The following is a 21201-nucleotide window of genomic DNA, read 5'->3' on the forward strand; positions in this document are numbered from 1 at the left end:
TACTTTGAGAATCCTTAATCATTTTTTGAATTAAATAGCCATATATATTTTCTTTTTAATTCTTTCACTAATAAAAAACAGATTTAAGAAATTGCCTCTAATTTTTTATTTTATATATTTTAATTATAATTATAAATCAATATAACAGTTTGAAAAATATTATATCTGACGTATTTTAAATTTAAAATAACGATTTAATTATTTTTTATAATTCTTAAAAAAATCATATTTGAAATCTAGGGTTTCTATTTTAGCATGCATTTACTATAAAATTTAGTCCAGTAATTAAATGTATATGTAATTGACCTGGTCCATCCTCAGTCAAAAAGGATAGAGGGATTGATATATAAAACGACCATATTTATAAAGAAGCACAACAGAAAAATGTGATCAAGACAAATAGCACTATGCAGGAAAATCACAACTTATGAACAAAACAATGGGCAATGTAATATACAAACATAAAACCACTAGTGATTTGTAAATTCTAGGATGGATTGAGTGATGCTTTTTTTAGTGCACATGATGTGATACTCCATATTCAGATATTGCTGATGTGGGACCAAAATCAAAAGGTGGGCCCCATTAATAGTATCAACCCTATGGCCCAAAATCATGTTTCTTATAAAATAGAATCAAACGCAAGTAATATGGTCCACAGTGAAGCCCTAAATAGGCCACATACAATGTGGAGAGTCTGTAAGAAATAAACTAAGGATGGGACACCATGCCCTAACCCATATGTGTAATTGAGGACAGGTCATGTGCAATGTTGGCTTAGACTAGTCTAGGCAAGGCAACTTCCTTCATACACTTGGAGTTGGCTATGCATTCAACTCAAAGAATGGCCAAAATATAATTATTTTTGGGTTCAATCTATCTTGCTGTAAAGAAATTTGATTAGACATTTCATTATAATCAAGTTACATATCATGAGAGTGACTTCCTCCTCAGTATCTTCTTCCTTTTTTCCTTAAAAAAACTCAAACTTCCTTCTAATTATTCATTGGTAAAGTATAATTTACTTATAAAATAAGAACAACTATAAATTTATCATTGTTATTCTGCAAATGGGTACGTAGTATATTGATTTATTTCTTGGGAGTTTTTTTTTTCAAAAAATATATTTACACATATAGACTGTAATAATTAAATTTAAGTGGTAATTATAACCATTTTGACATAATTTTTTAATGGTTTATAAATCCACAAATTGTTTATAATCAAAATTCCATCTTAATGGCAGAGATGGCTTCAAGTTTCCATACCCTTGGATTGATGTGAAACAGGCATCGATGATCTGACTGACACAGTTCACCAGGCAAAAGGAATTTTTTCAAGTTTTCTAATTACATGTCTTGTTTTCTAATACAATATCAATAGCATACATTTGATGACCTGATAGCTTACAGAAGAAGAGATTAATTAATGCAATTAAAAAATAATTTCCCATCTTTAATCTTATTCAATTACAAGGTAAACACATCACACTTATGAATAATTTTGATAGTACATATAAAAAATTTTCAATATATCTATGAGAACTCACATGAGATAGTCCAATAAAATGTTTCCTGTCCCATGTGAGAGTCTCAGTTTCTGTCCTAAATCAATACACTAGCATATGAACCAGTAGGTTACTATGTCAGTAATGTCTTGAAGCCACAATGAAGATTGAAGAATAATGAATATATATATGTTTTTTATGAGCTAATGGACAAAAAGAATGAAATATTATTTTGGCCTTGAAAATTTATCTTTGGACTTCTATTCTGCAAAGCTCCATAGACGAATATCACCTTCAAAAAAATCATCCATCATCATCGTCGTCGGTGGATTGAAAATGTGATCAAGAAACTTGGGTGATTGCAGGTCTTCGAAGTTGAACCATGCGTCGTCTAACAATGGAATTGGCTCGCTGTAGTTCCCAAAAGATTTCATTAATGATACATCGTCATCAACCTGATCTGACACTGAAGAAGACATTGAGGATGATGGTGAGGGTGCTGAGGAAAAGGAAGAGGGAAGAGGTGGTGAAGATACTGATGATGGGGTGGTGGTAGTGGTGGTGGTGGTGGTGGTGGTGGCGGCGGCGTTGTCCACAAAGCTATTAGCAGCAGCTGCAGCTACTCTTTGGATGGACTTGGGAGACATAACAGTGTCAGGAATGTAATGCGAAGAAGTGATAGGGAAGTTGAGATTGGCTGAAGAGCCTTTGAGACATAAAAGAGCAGCATCATAGGCTCTAGCAGCAGCTTCAGCAGTAGAATAAGAACCTAACCATATTCTTGTTTTCTGATTTGGTGCTCTTATCTCTGAAACCCATGAACCCCAGCTTCTCATCCTCACTCCCTTGTATTTCTTCTTGCTTGCTGCTGCTGCTGCTGCTGCTGCTGCTGATAATGATGATTTTGCTGCCATTGCCTTTGATGTCCCTGATTGGATCTTTTGCTCAGACTTCACCATTACGAAAAGAAAGATAAAAAAAGAACAATGAATGAACGAATATCAAATTAAAGCTTTCTTTTTCTTGATGAACAAAAGGGATCTTGATCTTGAAGGATCGTAGACTTCTGTGTGTTGAGTACTGTTTGTTCTTGTTATTTTGAAAATGAGGGTAAAAAGAAAGAGATGCGACCTGAAAATTAAAGGACAAAGCTTTGGTATTTATAGATGGGGCTGGAGAAGAAGGGTTGAATTTATATTATAAGGCTGAAGCAAATTCCCCTAGTAAAGGAACAGTGCATACTTGAATGTAAAATGGGTGACAGATATTTTCATGCTCATTTACATTTTTAAAACAAAATTATATTTTTGTAGCTATAACTCAAGGGATTGCTTTGAAAATGACTTATCTGTCCTGGCATGGTCAAACCCATTTATGCCAGATAATTAAATATCAAATCATTAATAACCAAAAATTAAATAATAATATAAAAGAAATCCATAATTGCACTCAACCCATTTGCTGAAAATTAATCTATTAATTTTCACTGGTCATTTTCGTATAATGAAGAGTTTGAGTCCTCATTTTCAAGCAGTTCCTATAATTTTGGCTAGAGGACTTTGAAGTGGTCAATCACGGAAGCAAATTTTTTCCAGAAATCATCTTTTTCACTTATAACGTTTTTGCAATGTGAATGCTACTGATACGTAATTAACAAATACATGAACTTGCTCATAAATAATAAATCCAGCCTTGTTTAATTATAGATAAGGTGACTAAGCAAGCGAATCACTTTTTAAATTAGGTAATTATCTTTTTTTTTATAAAAAAAATTATAAATATAAATAAAATTGCAGTCAAATGTAAGTGCGTCTAAAATAAATTTGAAAAGTCTTAAATTATACTCTTTCAATCTCTAATTTTCATCTAAAAAAAATAAATAAATTATATTTTTTCATTAAATGTAATATAAATTTTTAAGATAAATTTTTTTAAATTAAAAGTGCAAGACTTTGCCCTGTAAAACCAAAGAGAAAAGGCATTGAATGATTACTTACCCACATGCATCAATTGGAAAGATCAGTAAAGCAAAGGTTAGCAAAAGCATCTTTTACAAATCTATAGAGTTTTTTTTTTTTTCTTCTTGTTTCTGAACGACTTCCATAGCAAGAAAACCTTTCATCCCTTAATAAAAATTAATTAATTCTCTAAACAAAAAGATCACAAAGGGCAAACTCGTACTTCTCTAAATCCCTCTAAATAAAAACTCAACCTGATAATAATTAGGCTTAATTCCAGAAGGATCATATCAATGTATATTTAATAATTAAATCTGATGGTATCTTATATTATAAATTTATAAAAAGAAAACATAGGATTCTCTGTACAAGGCAACTTCCAGGATCTGCAGGGTGCATGATATAATTTATATTGATACACTTTAATTACTTTAATTAATTAATTAAATTTCATAATTAAAAAAAAAAAAAAATTCTAAACACGCGCAGTCCTAACAGTAAAAATCCAAGGCCTAAGCATAAGACAACAGAAAGACCCAGCTGTTGCTCCTCTGTCATGCAATGCAATCTCCAAAACCGCGTCATGAAAATGGAAAATTTATAAATATATATAAATTTTATTTAAAAAAAAAAAACATCTTTATCAAAGATTTAAAGGCGAACACATCACTCAACTGTCTGATTCTTAATCTTATGAATGGCTTTAACTTACGCTGTATGACTTGACTTTTAAGGACACTTGTCCTTAATAATGTAAGGCCATATTTTCTTCTGGAGATAACATGGTACGGCTAAAATAACATCAAGATTCAAAGATGAAAATCTAGTGGGGTAAAAGGGATATTTGCCAGCACAGACTTGCATGGGGGATTAGGGGTAGGGGTACCCTTTTGTAGGGACAAGTGACCACCCTTTTTCCATATTAGGTCATACAGACTACTTTTTTTGTGGTCATTGATTAAGTAGCTATTTAATTTCATGCATTCACATCTGATATAATGTTGAATCTGACAATGATGGACTAAGGCTTGTTTGTTTCTGTTTCCCTGCGCTTCTCTTCAATTTTTGCAGCTGGTAAGATTTTCTATTGTAAAATTAAGTTTACCCTTTAAAAATAAAAAATAAAATTAATTAACCATGAGAAATGGAGGAATAATATTTTAAAAATTAATGCAAATTTGATTTCTTCAATGATAATTCATGTGTGAAAATAATAGTGTCGTCAATCCGTACTGTTCCTCTCCATCCTTCCTCCTTCCTCTATTCCCTTTGCCTCATATAGTTAAGAACATAAGCAATAAAATCACCATAACAAGCCAAGCCAAGCCCTTCTCTTTAATATAATTTTTTTTTTCTCTAATTTTTAATTTAAACATATTATATAATTTTTTTGGGTGATACCCTATGATCACCAGGTGGGTGGCAGCAATATTTACATTATTAAATTAAGTTAAAAATTAATATATAAAATGTCCATATTTATTTTAAGCCAACACATCACATGCTCATGCCACATTCTCTCCTAATCTTTGATTTTTTTATGATTTGTCAGAAAATTAAGGAATATGACAATAAACATTGTTTGATGGAAGTTATAAGGAAATTTCTTTAGTAATTTTTATATGGTTTTTTAGCAAAGAGCTCAATAGGCTTGACCTTTGAGGTTTGACACAAAGGTTAATTAATTAATTAATCCCTAATTACCAACCATCCACACAAAGTTAACCATGACCACCACTGTGTTAAAGTTTGAAACTTTTGAGGAATATATAACCTTTGACCCCTTTTATTTATCATTTTCTTAAATTATTTTACCCAAAAAGAAATCTTAACATTTGCAATAACAAAAAAAGGAATATAATCTGTTGTAGATGCTAGTGTTTCCCTGGAAATCTAAGGAAGTGCTACGGAAGTCCCTACAAAAGATAAAATAAACAAGGATCATAAATGAAGATAGATGCAACTTCTCTTGCATAACCAGTAATGTACTTATAACTTTGTGTATCTCTTAACTGGCACCGTACCCATAATCTTTCAATCCGTACCTTCGCATATATCGATGAAAGCAACATCTTGTAATAATTCTACTAATAAATAGTGGGCAAGAAAAGGCCAGCCACAGCAGCAATTGAGTGTAGGGACCAGATGGGTAGAGGCCAAAATCCAGATAGGCAAATTAGACCCTTGTTGTTACTTCCCAATCAAATACAGAAATGGGTATGGGGCACTAAGGAAGGTGCAATGAAGCTTATTCATATGTTGGAGGATGAAGAGGCAAGATCCATGTGGGTATGGTTTTTTATTACTCAACAATTATATCTCTCTATCTATCTATCTATCTGTTTCTGATAGAAATTGAGATAAAGTTTGAAACTTCCAGGAACTAGTATTAAAAGGGTATCTTTCACAACCACCACTGTATCCATACCAATGGCTAACGCAATGCTTTGATCACAAATCAATATAAAAATATATAATAAATAAGAAAAATTACATTTTAATATCTTATAATTTTGCCTTTTTATCTATAAGAGTTTAAACTTTTTTTGTTGTGAATGAGAACATATACTTCAATTTTTTAGCATCATTGAGATAAATAGCTAACAATTTTAGATTTCGTTAATTAGTATGATTACGTCATTTTCATTGCCACATCGTCCACAAAAATAATATGAAATGATATTAAATAGAGATAATGTCGTCATGCTACATTACAAAACTTAATGCCTTTAATTATTTATCCTAACGGTACCAAAAAAATTATATATTTTTGTTTTCGCATAAAAATATGTGGTATTAAAATATATCTTTCCCTAAATAATATTATCACGAGTTGACCTAACTCTTTTTATCAAGTGTGCATATACACTTTGTTTTTCTAAGATGGTTTTTCTTTTGCATTATAGTTTTGGATGGATTCTGGAAGAAGAAAAAATTGTATTGGCATGGAATTGAATGCCGACATTTGATAGATTTTGACCATGATTCTGTAAGGATAACAGATTCTACTGTGGAGGAAAATGGAATTTTGTTCCAAGTACTTCTCATCACCACTCTCACTGTCCTGGATCTGAACATATGCTGTCCTTATGTGATAACGCCCTATTGGCTTCTTGTACAAATACTTTCAAGCTAGCTCCAACAATTTTTATTTTATTTTTTTAAAAGTTTGTTTCAATAATAAATGTATGAATCATGATGTTGTTGCATGATTTTGGCAAAAAAAAAAAAGTTTTAATTATACTTTTTGACAATTTTACACGGGAGACATCATGCCTATAAACTCACAGTACGGACGAAGACAAAGATCATTAATTGTTTGGAAGAAGAGGACTTGGTTCAAAAAGAAAAAAAAAACCTCTATGTTTGATAGGTCTACTTCATTCCCTTCTATGCTCTTATATTTCTTTATTTATAACCGATGACTATAGTCAAACCTTTACAGGAGAATCAAACCCAAAATCTATTAGACTACGTAAATTGATTCATTAATACGCAATTTGATCTACAATCGGACAAGTCGAGTTAACCGGAATTCGAACTCATTAAAAAGAAATTCAACTCATTTGATGTGATGGAGAGTAGTAGAACAGGTCCAATTATGTCGCGACCCTATCAGCACAAGTGTCGAAAGAGAAACTGAGTCACGATCCTAACAGCACGAGTATTAAAAGGAAATTAAATGGTTGTCTAACAATGACGAGAAAGCATGTACTCTGTATGAAGCAATATGACAATTATACATAGGTGACAATTATATGTCATTAGAGAACAAGAAAAAAAAAATAAAAGAAGAAAGTGTGAACCAGGACCCTATCTCTTTCTGAATTAAAATCATTAATAACAAATTCATATTTTTATTGTGGTTTGATAGCTATTCAGATAGCTCTATCTCATTTCATGGATAACTTTTTTTCACAATTTTTTTTTTACATTTTCAATCGTTCTACTCAAGTAAGACCAACTCCAATAACTTTTAAATTATTTTTTTACTTTCTCTACTTGCTAATCCAGTGATCAGTAGTCTAGTGCAACATCCTATGTTTAGGCACTTGATTTTTGTCTATAGGTCCCACCATCCCCAGATTGCCCATTACAAAAAAGAAATAATGACGTTTCCATCATTAGATTTTGATTTTAATTTTAATTTTATATATATAAAAAAAGCCAACAACCTCCCACCAAACTCCCTTTCTTTTTTTGGATTTTTTTCGTAAAAAATGTACAATAATGGCATTTCATTGAGAATAGGAAGATACATGAAGATCAAGCACCAAAACAGAAGAAGGGCGATTACAGAAACAACTCATAAGCACTAAATCATTAAATCTCCACAGTTCCTGGCTATGACTTGAGGCTTGAGATCAATCTCCAATCTTTGCCCATAACTCGAAAAGAAAAAGGATTAATTAGGATGGAATACAATTTAGTTATACTTAAAACCTAAACAAATCGATTTAATTTGATTTTCCTTTGATTTCTATTATAAATTTTAAAGATATTCACTTTTTTCAATTAATTCAATAAAAAACCAAAAAAAGAATAAAATTTTCTAGGTTTATACAAATTGTGTTGTTTTGTCTTTGATGATGATGATAATGACGGTTTGTGTGTTCATATATATACATCAACGATGGAGCATTCAATCGATTTGATTTTAAATCGAACCGAATAATCAATAAAATTGAAATAATTGAAATCTCTAAAAATGTAAATCAAACCAAAATTATGAAATGACGACCAAAGAGAACTAAATGTATGAGAGAAGAGAACCATGATGGTGCTGTTAATTTTGGGTCTTTTGAGTTCATTTATGTTTTTGCCAGTATATGGGTTTTAGCTTTATACACAAGAATTTGATAGTAAATTCCTATATATGAGGATTTGAATTCTGGCTTTAGAAGTTAAATTGTGGCTATCACAATCTAGATTTTAAACTCTATAATCTGGATTTTTTTCTGGCTCAGTTTCCATAAATTTACATCCAAGTTCTTGGATTCATTCAGTTCCAAACCGAATGATTACACACACGTAAGATTAGTAGCAGTTATTTGAGGTTTGCTGAAGAACTTGCTGTGAATCCACCTTAACAAAGTAAAATTGATACAATAACAATGGGTAACTTAATGAACGTCAATAGATCAGATATCACAAAAGGCTAAGTTGCTCCAAAATGAAATATTATTTCCCATTCCATAATGGTAAAGTGAACAGCTTCAAAATGAAACATTATTTCCCATTCCATAATGGTAAAGTGAACAATGATCACGCGTGTATATCCAGATATGGCTATAAAGTTTCTGATATAAACACAAGCAAGATTATGTATCATACCAGCTGTGTTACCATGTTGAAGTCGGTGCATTATACATTCTCCTCCTTGATCACCAGCTTGGAAAGTCTATGTTGAGTGAACCTCCTCAAAGGAACTCAAAGAACTAATTATATGCTCGTACACCTCGATTCCTTTCAAAAATACGGTATCCTCCAAGAACTGCAACATAAAATTAACAAACTTGAAAACGGGTCCATATTCAACCCAATGTAACAAAGAGAAGAACCAGTATCAATAGGCAAACTTGTTAAACCTCATTATGGTCATGCAATAAGATGGGAGTATTTGTCATTGGAGAAAAACCAAAAACAGGAATTCCCAACTGTCTTATGAACCGTGCATCAGTGGTTGATAACAAGATTTCTGGCTTTGCAAGTTTTCCCCCAGCTGCCGCAATAGCTTGCCTGAAAACTCCCCACCATGGATTTGAATCATCCACCGCTGTCATTAATGGCCGTCCCATATGATCTCTTAAGGGCCCTTTCTCAATTATCTGCCATATACACAGTAAGGTATTTTTCTTTAGTGGGCTGTTTGGTTGCTGAGAAGCCAAAGGTAAAACTGATGCTAGTAATAGTAAGGCCTAACAGGAAAAAAGTGTTTTTTCAATTAATCCAGGTTTTCAATTTTGGCAATTCTATCCAATTGCCAAACTTCACTTCAATTGCATCTATTGGTCAAAACGGAAAACGATATGTTTTATTGCCAATTAAATAGAAACATTGTAAATATTTTATCTCTTCTTTCTCCCCACTTCCCCTCTATGGTTCCACATCCGCCCCTCCTATCTCTTTCCTTCTCCTCCAACCCCTCCCCCTTCTCTCTTCCTCTCATCCGAACAGTTTGGTTTATATATGCAGCGTCAGGTATGGTGGGTCAAGACTGTATATTAACATAATGTTTGCTCTCATCATAAATAATCACCCTCCCCGTCTCTCCCCCTAACATGACATTGGTACCTCTCTGCCACCAAGAAAAATTAATAAATTTAAAAAAGAAGAAGATGAAGAGCCAACAACCACAGTGAAATTCAATTAATCTTATTTAATCAAACCCAAAATCACAAAATATTATTTGATTGTTGTGATCAGTCAAGAAAGTGCATCTCCAGTTCTTAGCTCTCTGTTGTGTGCTTTAGAATGCCGCTAAACAGCCATATTCAAAACATTTGGAAATTTTACTGTTCCTGTCTCGTGCATTTATCTCATCACTCTCATCAAATGAGTCTACTATCATAAATTGCATTTTCCCTCTTTTTTATGACAAAAACCACATTACCATTCAACCACATATTTAAATTATAGTAATTGCAGGCCGTTACCAAATAGGCAAATAACTGGTTGGCCTATTCCAGCCCAAAGTTCTTCTTTAAAGAAAAAAATGGTGTCTCGTTGCACAAAGCATCCCACACTTGTGGGCTCAAAGGAGTGCTGAAATACACAGCCTACCTCTGTTTCGCAAAGAGGTTATTTCTGTCCCAAAGTTCTTGTTTAACATGTTAGCTTAATGGTACTAGAGTCGTTTTCTAGGCTGTGGGAACTAAGTTTAAGTCCCAGTCAGAACTAATTACATATGAGAAGAATCTTCTTCGGCAATTCTAATTATAAAGAGACAAATGCATATAATCACATAATATTTAGTTATAAATGCTCTGAATTAGTAAATTTAGAGATGACTCTTTGCAAAAACCATCCACTAGTCATATTATTAATGAAATTGAACATCTAGTGCATGAGTGGACAAAACTAATGTTCTCTCCTTAGAGATTATATCCATCAGGAAAATTGCCAAATAGGAGAGACAATTTTCAATGCTCTCCTTGTCAGTATAGGTGTAAACGAACTAAACTGTCCGCGAGCTATTCGAGACTCAGCTCGATAAAAGCTCGATCGGGCTTGGCTCGTTTTTTAAATGAGCCAAGTTCGAGCTCACTTTTTAGACGAGCCGATCTTGAGTTTAAGAGTATTCGGCTCGCTAAACGAGTCGAGTTCGAACTCACTTTTTAATCTCGTTTAATAAACGAGCCGAACTCACTTTTTAAGCTCGTTTAGGCTCGCAAACTCGGCTCGTTTTCAAGTTTATGAACAGTCTCGCGAACAAGCTCATGAGCAAACTCGCGAACAAGTTTGTAAACATGTTCGTTCGCCAACACCAATCCCACATCGTAAGTTGAAGGGATATGGAGTATTGGGACTTCTCTATAAAAAAAACAACCCTTCTATATTTTTTTTCATTAATTCGGATTTGAGAGACTTCAATTAAATAAAAAATTTTAATTTAAAAGTCTCTTAATGACCTAATAATTTAAATTTTATTTTTAATTTAAATTTATTTATAATTTAAATGAATTTGAATTATATTGAGCTTGTTTATAATATAATCGAACTCAAATTCGAGCTCAAATTCGAGCTTTTTGAGTGGAGTTTGAGTTGACTCGTTAATGTGATAAACAGACTTATTACGAATCGAACTCGAATAGAACTCGAGTTTAATATTTATTTTATGAATCGAGGTCGAATTTATAAATAAAACTCGAGTGGAGCTCAAACTCGAACTCGAACTTTTAAATTTATTTTCTAATTGAGTCTGAACTTATCAAAACTCGATTCGGCTCGATTCGATTATAGCCCTACTTATCAGCTTCTTTGGCAGATTTCTTTAAAACCAAAACAACACAAAAAACAAGGGGAAAAAAAAAAGGAAAACAGAGGGAAAGAAAAAGAAGAAGGAGAAAGTAAAAAAGAAAGAAGAATACAACGGTTCAAAATACTGTCCTCCTTGGTAAAGTTTTGGGCTCATATAAACTGCAGGTAAGGAGATAAAGTTGATATTGTCCATTGTTCCATGAACAAAATTCTGCTAAGGACTAACACTATAGTTTTTGGAATGTTTGGATTTTGGAACTTAATAGAAATGAGTAAAAGAGGCATAGACTTTGCAGGTAGTCATCCCTTAATCTCACAAGCAAGACCACCATGACAAAATTTCAAAATCTTGACACAACCCAAAAATACAACTGAGAATATGGCTCCACACCAAAGACAATCCTGACAAAAACCCACCTGCTGGGCTTTGAAATGCAAACTTTTTATCTAACTAGGTAGCTTGAGTGATGTCTTGAAACATTATTCAGGAAAAAGATAAGGTCACATGTTCTACTTTTTCTTCTTCTTCTTGTTTTTTTTTTTCAGCCACACATCACATGTCTGGGTGCATGTTTAGCAAATTCTGCTGCAGATTTGTTAATATTCACTACGAAGGAATTAAAGCACAATAGTACACCATTACACAAAACTCAAAGTGAGCAAGTTAGAAAGAGACTAAAAGAAAAAATAAAGAATAAGTAAATAAGAGATACCTATGAGGACTCTTGAGAAACAGAAAAGCCCCTGCTATCACATTTCAGAATGTCATATGCCATATCTAACTGGATTGTTTGTGTTAACCTTTTTAGTAAAAGATGCAACCTCAGGTAAACAAGGGCCAGAGCAGATAAAAGTTATCAGAAACAGAATGCAGTGAATTCAGGAGCACCATGGCATCACCATAATCCTCTACTTCACAAAATTAGGACCGTTTTTCAATTGCAAACAGTGAAATCAAAACACCAGTTGCAAAGATCAACATACTGACATAATGAATTGCAAATTCTACATTAAACATTTTAATGGCCTCACTCAAGAATGACATCAATAAATTTCAATCTCTGAAGACAATTATCCATTATATTACCTCATATGTCATGTTACGTATAGCAGGCACCCACTCTTCAGCAATTCTTTTCTTCATAAGATCTGGGTCTGCTGTAGGAGGCAATCTAAGATCAAACCCTGCTTCTGCTTCTGAAGGTTGCATATTCATGACAAAGCCCTGCACAAATGTCTCATTATCATCAAGAGAAACATACATTGGTTAAAACGTATGTTCAAATAAAGCTCCAAATTTTACAACTAAAACACAGAACAAATCCTTACAGTAGGGGAAGGAATCCCAGCTTTCAAGTAAACTGGATTAACTGAAATAACCTCCGAATTTGCTGCTTTCCCAGCCTTAACAACATCGAACTGACTTTCCCTAAACCTACTAATAATCTCTATACTCTTCATCAAATTCTCCATCGCCCCATCATCGTACATTCTCGACCCATGTCCAGGTTTCCCTTTTGCTCTTATTATCAGATTCCACGGCGACCTATCGGCAAAGAACACTCTGAACTCGTCATTCACTGAGGCCTGCCCTTCATCCAAAGCAAATCCAACATTCAGGTGTCGAAATTCCTTAGAGTTAACAAACTTGGCAGCCCCATCAAATCCGCCAATCTCCTCGTCGGGGACATAGGAAATGTGGATTGTGCGAGTAGGGATAAAGTTTTTTGATTTCAAATTGCGGATGGCTTCTAAATACTGGATGGCTATGCACTTGTCATCCTGTGCTCCACGGGCGAAGATTTTCCCGTCGGGTGTATGGACGGCTGAGAAGGGCGGGTGCAACCATTTAGTGGGTTCAGCAGGGACGGAGTCAAGGTGAGAGTTAAAGAGAATTGAAGGGAGAGATGGTTTAGAGCCTGGCCAGGTTACGAGGAGGACGGGCTTGTTAGGAGTGAATTCTATGGACTGAGTAACGAGACCGATAGATTTGGCAAGGGCCGTGAGGAAGGAGACCGGAGCGGTATAGTTGGGGTTGGGATGGGCTGTTTTGAATCTGAGATATTGCTGAAAGCGAGTGATTGGGGTCTCTAGCTCTTCTCGATTGTGGGACGAAGGTGAAGATGCAGATAAGGAGAGGGTAAGGGCGAGAAGTGTGAGCAATAGGAGTGAGACCCTGGAGTTGGCCATGGAAGCCGATAGCAAGCAAGATCCAGCAACACCTGCTTCACAGGTCAGACCATTTGACTTGGGGAGCTGGCGTCAAAACCAGAAACACTTCGTGTAAAATTATAGACCACGGTCAAACCATTAAGATTAGGTAAAAAGGGTAAGGGCTAAAGGGTTGAAAGGCTAAAGGGCCATTAAAGTCAAGAGGGGCAAGAGAAAAGAGAAAAGTAATGATGAAATTCCTATATTGATTAAAGCATTACTCCTACTAATCAATTTTATGATTGATGATATGCACAATTATTTGCAAAATCTGGATCTGGGATCAAATCATATATCTGAACCTGATTGGCATGATCAGGATGTTATTTATATGGAACTTGTGCATAAGTAATGATGCTGTGCAAGAATCCATGCAGGGGCGGAGGAAATGTACGGTAAGGGTACGTGCCGTACCGGCGATCGAAAAATGTTTGGGATGAAGTGCCGTAGCGGCGCAGCCGGTGCCCTATCAAAGAGAAGGTCCTGACTCCGCCACTGAATTCATAAATATGTTAAAAAGCTTTTTCACCATAAATCATTGTTATTCCATGATATGTGATTAACAGTATAGCTATTAGCTAGTGATGGAGATTGAGATTTTTGGGTTTGCTAGATGCTGTTATACTTAAAAGTTGTTTGATAATTGAAATTAACGATAGATTATCAATGGATTAGGTTAGTTGCAATGACCATCGTTGGTAGTTTTAATTTTACATTGAGATATTCAAGTCTATTGGTTTGAATTTTTTGTTAGTAAACATATATTAAAGAAAATATTTTATTATGAAGTCTTTAATTTATTAATATTAGAATCATCTCAATGGCTAATTCATATCAAAGAAAAACATAGAAAAAATTATTATATATAAGATAATAAATTCTTAAATTTTTTTAAAAAATAACTAGTTGATTCTTATAATTTTTAAAAATAATTAAATTATTTTTCGATATTTTAAATGTATTCATTTGATCTTTCCATTAAAAATTCTTAATAAATTCTATTTGTTTTAAATGAAAAAATCAATTTTTCCCTTTAAGTAGCCGCTTCTATAAAAATCCCTTCTAAACTCTCATTTTTCCTTTAATTGTTGATGTGTTTTTAGAGGGGAGAGCATTTATTATTAGTTTTTTTGTTTACCGTTAATTATTTAGTTTTTATTTCTAAAACATTCAATAAAAAAAGTCTTGTACTTGGGAAAATTAAACACTTTAATTTCTACTGCTTGAGTTAGTTGCGGTTGGTTTTTGCGTATGTTTAATTGGATGTCCTGGGTTTGACTGCTCTTTTGCCAGATGTTTGCTTCTCCGGTGATTCTTCCACCGAATTCTGTGAGATTGTATGGACAGTATGGGCAGGATCGATTCGGCTCTAAGATGGTAGAGTGCGGTGGGTATGTCTTCCTGTATCGTTTCCAAAATAGTATGGGGTATGGACGTGGGCTTATAGTTTGGACTTTTAGCGTTGTGTGGGCTTTTTGTGTTTTTAAAAATTGGCCTACTAACGTTTTTAAGTCGTGATGAATGTTTGTTCTGTTATCCGTTGGCTTTGTAACAAAAAAAAAACAAAAAACATCAATAATAAGAAATGAGGGTTCGTTTGTCATCGTTATGGTTTTATATTTTATGCTTTTTATTTGATAAAAAGACGCATAATTTGTTCGTTTAGCATTTTTATTTTGTATACTTTTTAGAAAATGTTTTTAAAATAAAAAACAAAAAACTGAAAATTATAAATATTAATTTTTTTTATTACTAATTCTATTAAATTATTATTTTTTTATATATATTTTTTACAATTTTTATTAGGTTATCACTAAAAATTTTAAGATTTTATTTCCATCAATTAAATTTATTTTTTTATGAATATAAATTTATTAATTAATTTATAAATATATTTTTATTTTATTATACAAAAAAATTTCTCATGAGAAAACTCAGGTTTTTTAATTTAAAAATATAAATTAAAATATTCTTAAAATTTGAAAAATATACTAATTATTTTTTTATTAATTTTAATTATTAAATATTTTTTCTATTTAGACGTTATAGTGTGAAAAATTTTATTAATTAATATATCAATTTTATAAATATACTCCCTTCATATTAAAAATATTTTAAGCTTTTTGTAATTAAAATTTTCTAAAAAACTCATTAGCTGGTTTTTACTTTTAAAAAATATATTAAAATATTTTTAAAATATTAAAAATATACCGATTAATTTTTTTATTAATTTTAATTATTAAATATTTTTTAATTTATATAATAGGAAAAAATTTATTAGTTAATTTCTTAATTTTATAAAAATTTATATTAATTAATTCTTTGATATCGAGAAAATTTTAAATTTTTTTAATATTTAATCATTAAAATTGATAGATGAATTAATTAATAAATTTTTTTAAATTTTAGAAATATTTTAATATATTTTTTAAAATTAATAAATTTTTTAATAAATTTTTTTATATTATAAAAATTAAATAGTAAATTTTTTATTTTTTAATATTTAATAATTAAAATTAATGTATGGATTGATTAATATTTTTTTAAAAAATTTAATATATTTTTAAAATTAAAAGAATAACTAATAAATTTTTCTATTATATAAAATAAATATTATAATATTATATATTCATTTCGTCTTATAATTTTTATTTATTTTTTTAATTATTTTAAAATTATAATTCATTTTATAATAATATATAAATTAATTATTATAATTTTATTTTATTTTTAAAAAATTTCATAAAATATATTTAAGATGAATATAATTAAAAGTTAATAAAAAATATTATATTTTTTAATATATATAAAAAAATAAAAAAAATAATAAGATAAAAATAATTTATTATTTATTTTTACTGATAACTATTTATAACGTTATTTATATTTATATTTTATTATTAAATATCATATTTAAAAAAATATTTTAGTTATTTTTATATAAAAATGTATAAATATATTTTTATATAAATAATTTTTAGAAAATGGTTTTTAAAAGATAAATAACAGAAATAAAATAAATTATTTCTAATTTTTTAAAAATAAAAAATAAAAATAAAAATAAAAATAAAAATAAAAATATTGTATTGTTAGGAAGACATACTAAAATTAATAGGAATAAAATAATCCTAAATTCAGTGGCAATATACAGGCGATGAAAGTACACGCGCACGACACGAGAGTGGGAGACGTCCTTGTTATCAGCTAAGCTGTCCCGACCGGCTCGAACACTCTAAAACTATTGGACAAACTGTCAAAACTGCGTCATACAACTCGCTTATCAGGTCCAAATTGCACGCGCCAAGCTGCTTCTAGATTTGCAGACCCCGAATAAACAAATCTGAATCCCCCTTCCCTCGACTCTACGCACAAGAGCAGAGCCAAAAAACAACCAGCTTGAGATCTAAATTGTTCGAACCCTAACTGTCTGGCTTCTTCGTCCTTTCATGGCGGAAAACTGTAAATCACGCACTCGAGCGGCGTTGTTTTCTCTAATCCTCTTATGTTCGACATTTAGTAATCTTAATCTAATACCCGTAGCAGAAGCTATATGGTTCCAGATTCCGAGTTCGGGAACCAAGTGTGTTTCGGAGGAGATCCAGAACAACGTTGTCGTTCTCGCTGATTATTATGTTATTAACGAGGATCGGCCAGAACATACCCCATTGGTCTCTGCTAAGGTATGTGTTTGATTTCCTTTTCTTGTTTGAAATATCCATCTGGGTATTCTTGTAAGTTATAGTGACTAACTGGGTAATTTTTATAATTATGCTGAGATTTAAGTCAGGAATTCATGGGTTTAACTGTAATCAATCAAGGGAAGGATTTGATTGTTTAGCATTTGGGATGATGTGCTTCTAGATTTATACTGCTGTGCATAATTGTTTAAATTATGCGATTAGAAACCTCAAGTCTAGAATTTAATCTGAAAGCTCAAATGATGCCATTTCAAGTTGGCAGACACCTGGGACCTTGTTGATTAACCTAGATAGTCAGTAGTACCCAGTCTTGTTTCCTTGTTTGTTTTCAAATGATTGTTAGTGTTATTTAATAGAAGTAACTGGCACCTATATAGCAGAAGGCATTAGATTTCGCACCTAAAACTGCTTTTAAGGAGATTTAGACTTTTAGAGTCTAAAATGTAGAAAATCATAGGATATCTTTGTGAATGTAACAGAATAATATGCTTCTGGCAATGAGAAGATGGTGATAGTTCCTACAGGCTTTTCAAGATGTTGATAGTTTCTGCAGTAGAGGCTTTTCATTCATGAATTGGCCATGCTGATATATTACTTGTGGCTAAAGTGAGATTCTAAGGGCTTATTGCATGGATTCCAAGTAGAAACCTTTTCATGAGAATGATTCTGGTGTATCTGGACATTTGGCATGAGTAGTTTTAAATATAACATGGTTCTTTCAAAAACCATAGGATAGACATAAGTATGATAATAATGGATTACTGGAATAGCCTTTGGGAATGCATCAGTCCTGTTCTCTTTAAAATTCTAACCATGCCCATGATGTCATTTAAACTAGGGATGTAGAGAATTAGTGAAACTCTTCCATTTTGTAACGGGAAGCACACATGGTCACCCATTTGAGTTTGCTTGGCAGAGAAAGTAATCATCATTTGTGAATTCTTTTGTACATGTGACACCTGGTTTATAAGCTTTATATTCTTATAAGTGATAACTAACTGCAAAATTTTTCCTTTCTAACCTCTAATATGCAACTAGTATGAGGCTGCCATATTTATGACTTGGGAAATCATTCGGCTATTAGAGCAAGATTTTTGAAATGCAGATATTGATTCATCAATCTTGTACAAACACTGGACAGGGCAAAAATTTCCCTACTAAAAAGAAATAAATAGAACTAATGAGAAATTTGTCCCTAAAAGTAATGTTGCTCCATGGGTGCAAATATGACTCCAAAGCTGGTAGTGTTCCATGGGTCATGTAGTGTAACATGAATCCATCTTTGAATACTTCACAATTGTGAAGAAAGGGAGCCTTTGCTGCAAGAATAAGTTGCAAGGCTAACACCATTGGGAGTTGGAACAGTTTCATTAGTAACTTGTGCACTTCATGCTGCTTCTTTTAGGTGACATCTCCATATGGGAACAATCTTCACCACAGTGAAAATGTAACTCATGGTCAGTTTGCGTTTACAACATCAGAGGCTGGTAACTACATGGCATGTTTCTGGCTGGATGACCATCAGCAACAAGCTGGAACCACTACTTTGAGCCTTGACTGGAAAATTGGAATTGCTGCGAAGGATTGGGATTCAGTAGCGAAGAAAGAAAAGATTGAGGCAAGTTCCTTAAAATGCTTCACCTTGCCTTATAGCAGTCTGTTCCTTGGATCGCCACTTGCCAGCAACCTTAGATATAATTTAATTTTTCAACAAATTGTTTTCTTTACATTATATCTCATTATAGAAATGCCATATAACCATGTTTAGGGCGTTGAGCTTGACCTGAGGAGACTTGAAGGAACAGTTCAATCCATTCACAATAATCTAATCTATCTCCGGGAAAGGTATAGCTCTCTCAATCTTTATAGTATATTATCTTGAAAATTTGTAGATGCACCTTTCTTCATTGTACCACATTACAGGGAAGCAGAGATGAGGGAAGTCAGTGAAAGAACTAATGCCAGAGTTGCGTGGTTTAGCATCATGTCTCTCGGTCTCTGCATTGTGGTTGCAGTTTTCCAGCTGTGGCATTTGAAGCGCTTCTTCGAAAAGAAAAAGCTTATATAGATCTCATTCTGTATTCGTCAACAGTAGAAAACTGTGTTCAATGCTTGTACCATAGTGTTTTACGTTTTCGTGATTTTTCTTACTGCTCATTATCAGTGCCATATTAGGTGGTCAGAGAATAGGAAAAATGACAATAGAGTTAAAAACTGAGATTCCAGAAAACAATTGATATGCCTAAGAAATTGGTCTGAGAAAATGATTGCCATGAACTAGGTAGTTCTTGTCTGATAGTGCTGCCAATTGAAAACCATACCAAGAAACTGGTATGACAACTGAGGAATTACCAAATAAATTTTATAAAATTGTGCAATTTTAAGACACTATGCAAATGTTGAATCTTTGATACATCTAATTCTGAAGTGATTTGAGTAAAATAAAGTGGGATGTCCACTTTCTCTTGTTTGGGCATACACAGGCTTTGAGTTGGCGTTTGTATGGTATTCACATTGGAGCTATACGGTTTTCTTTGGGCCTTGGGCCTGTATTGAGAAGCTTTTGGGTTTCTAGTAGCCTATTCTTAAAGCCTGTACTCTTTTTGTAATGGGCTTGGGTCTTCTTCAAGCGATGAACTTTTTACCCTTTTGACCCAAAAAAGGAAAAAAAAAAAAAGAAAAAGAAATGAAAGCTTGATATAGGCAGCTGGTACCTTCATTCTCTTTTATTTGCTTCCTTATATGAAGTTGTTTTCCTCTTCACCTCCTATATATGTAGTTTTTAGCAAGAAGTGCGCTCTTTTGAACTCCTTGTACATTGAAAAATAGCAAATTTTGGCCATTTATTTAGTAAGATTGAGAATGCCATGGAGATGGTTCGATGGTATTATTTTTAACTCGTTAATGGTAACTGACCTGCAGATTGAATGGTTTCACATAAAGCTTTAGGCATTTATGAGTTTTTCTATCTCTAGTATGAGAGCAAAAACGTCATGGACATGGTTTGCTTGTCAGTGAACTCGGTGCAAATGCTTGTGTTTTTCGTTAAGGCTGCATAAGTGCAAGAAAAATTAATGGAGAGGTTGAAATTGATTTCTTCGTAATTACTGCTTGCAGGATTTGAGGATGCTCTTCATAATGTAGGCATTGCAGTGACACTTTTGAAAGAGACTGTTGAAGGAATTGGTTCTTTATGAGTTCATCCTGCAAACCACGCTTTCCATTCTTGCCTTTGCAGCTTTAAGGATACTAATGCCAAGGAATGCATATAAAATAATCGAATCTACAATGATTTTTTTTTAAAAAAAAAAAAAAAGATAAGCATGGGAAACTTTATTAAAATAAAGGGTGATGGTAAAGGGACCACTTAGAGGAAACAAAAACAAACCAGAACTGAAAAAGACAAGCCATGAAAAAGAAAATGAAAACGAGCAGAATCTTCCCCAACCAAATCATGGCGCCCAGCTTTCTCCTCTGAAAGACAAACAAGGCAAGCTTAGCCCACCACCTATCAAGCTTCCCTCAATTCAATCAAGACTAAAGCCAACACCAGTTTTTATTTTTTAAAAAAAAAGAGAGAGAAAAAGACTCAAGCCAACACTTTATTCTAACAACTGACCCCTCATTCTTCACAATTCCACCACGATCACCTCAAAAACAGCTACTCTAGAAACTGAGGACCTTAAGCACGACAAAGGCAGCCCCCCCAAAGCATCAACCTATGAAAAGAAACCATGAAAGCCACCAAAAGGAAGCAACGAGAGCAAAGACTAGAGGCATCGGTAATCTTCAAGACGAAGATGAAGAGGACTAAACAGGCAAAAATCAGAGAAGCAACTGAGCTGAG

General features: G+C 32.7%; 3 protein-coding genes across 4 annotated transcripts; 1 reads left to right on the top strand and 2 right to left on the bottom strand.

Moving 5' to 3' along the window:
• Nucleotides 1-1421: 1421 nt before the first annotated feature.
• On the bottom strand, nucleotides 1422-2702 carry LOC110608641 (ethylene-responsive transcription factor ERF014). The gene has a single exon (XM_021747915.2). The coding sequence runs from the start codon at nucleotides 2464-2466 to the stop codon at nucleotides 1768-1770; it is 699 nt and encodes a 232-aa protein (XP_021603607.1). The 5' UTR covers nucleotides 2467-2702; the 3' UTR covers nucleotides 1422-1767.
• Nucleotides 2703-8628: 5926 nt separating this feature from the next.
• Nucleotides 8629-13782, bottom strand: LOC110608766 (aminoacylase-1). The gene is made up of 4 exons (XM_021748055.2): nucleotides 12775-13782; nucleotides 12533-12670; nucleotides 9054-9293; nucleotides 8629-8959 (listed from the first exon to the last, which is right to left on the bottom strand). The coding sequence occupies exons 1-4, from the start codon at nucleotides 13633-13635 to the stop codon at nucleotides 8867-8869; spliced, it is 1332 nt and encodes a 443-aa protein (XP_021603747.1). The 5' UTR covers nucleotides 13636-13782; the 3' UTR covers nucleotides 8629-8866.
• A 3175-nt stretch (nucleotides 13783-16957) lies between these two features.
• On the top strand, nucleotides 16958-19648 carry LOC110608767 (transmembrane emp24 domain-containing protein p24delta5). 2 transcript variants are annotated; one of them, XM_021748057.2, is made up of 4 exons: nucleotides 16958-17336; nucleotides 18760-18972; nucleotides 19123-19199; nucleotides 19278-19648. In XM_021748057.2, the coding sequence occupies exons 1-4, from the start codon at nucleotides 17103-17105 to the stop codon at nucleotides 19420-19422; spliced, it is 669 nt and encodes a 222-aa protein (XP_021603749.1). In that variant the 5' UTR covers nucleotides 16958-17102; the 3' UTR covers nucleotides 19423-19648. The 2 variants fall into 2 exon arrangements, with proteins under 2 accessions (XP_021603749.1, XP_021603750.1); XM_021748058.2 differs by having other exon boundaries at nucleotides 19286-19511.
• Nucleotides 19649-21201: the final 1553 nt, after the last annotated feature.

This window comes from Manihot esculenta, chromosome 2 (assembly GCF_001659605.2).
Source record: "Manihot esculenta cultivar AM560-2 chromosome 2, M.esculenta_v8, whole genome shotgun sequence".
Taxonomy (NCBI): Eukaryota; Viridiplantae; Streptophyta; class Magnoliopsida; order Malpighiales; family Euphorbiaceae; genus Manihot; species Manihot esculenta.

Excerpts from the sequence above, each read along its gene's own strand:
- LOC110608641 (XM_021747915.2), bottom strand. The coding sequence starts at position 2,466 with ATGGTGAAGTCTGAGCAAAAGATCCAATCAGGGACATCAAAGGCAATG.
- LOC110608766 (XM_021748055.2), bottom strand. The coding sequence starts at position 13,635 with ATGGCCAACTCCAGGGTCTCACTCCTATTGCTCACACTTCTCGCCCTT. Across the intron at positions 12,671-12,774 it reads CTGGGATTCCTTCCCCTACT|GGCTTTGTCATGAATATGCA; the intron begins GTAAGGATTTGT and ends ACATTTGTGCAG. Across the intron at positions 9,294-12,532 it reads TACGTAACATGACATATGAG|ATAATTGAGAAAGGGCCCTT; the intron begins GTAATATAATGG and ends TGTATATGGCAG.
- LOC110608767 (XM_021748057.2), top strand. The coding sequence starts at position 17,103 with ATGGCGGAAAACTGTAAATCACGCACTCGAGCGGCGTTGTTTTCTCTA. Across the intron at positions 18,973-19,122 it reads CGAAGAAAGAAAAGATTGAG|GGCGTTGAGCTTGACCTGAG; the intron begins GCAAGTTCCTTA and ends AACCATGTTTAG. Across the intron at positions 19,200-19,277 it reads CTAATCTATCTCCGGGAAAG|GGAAGCAGAGATGAGGGAAG; the intron begins GTATAGCTCTCT and ends ACCACATTACAG.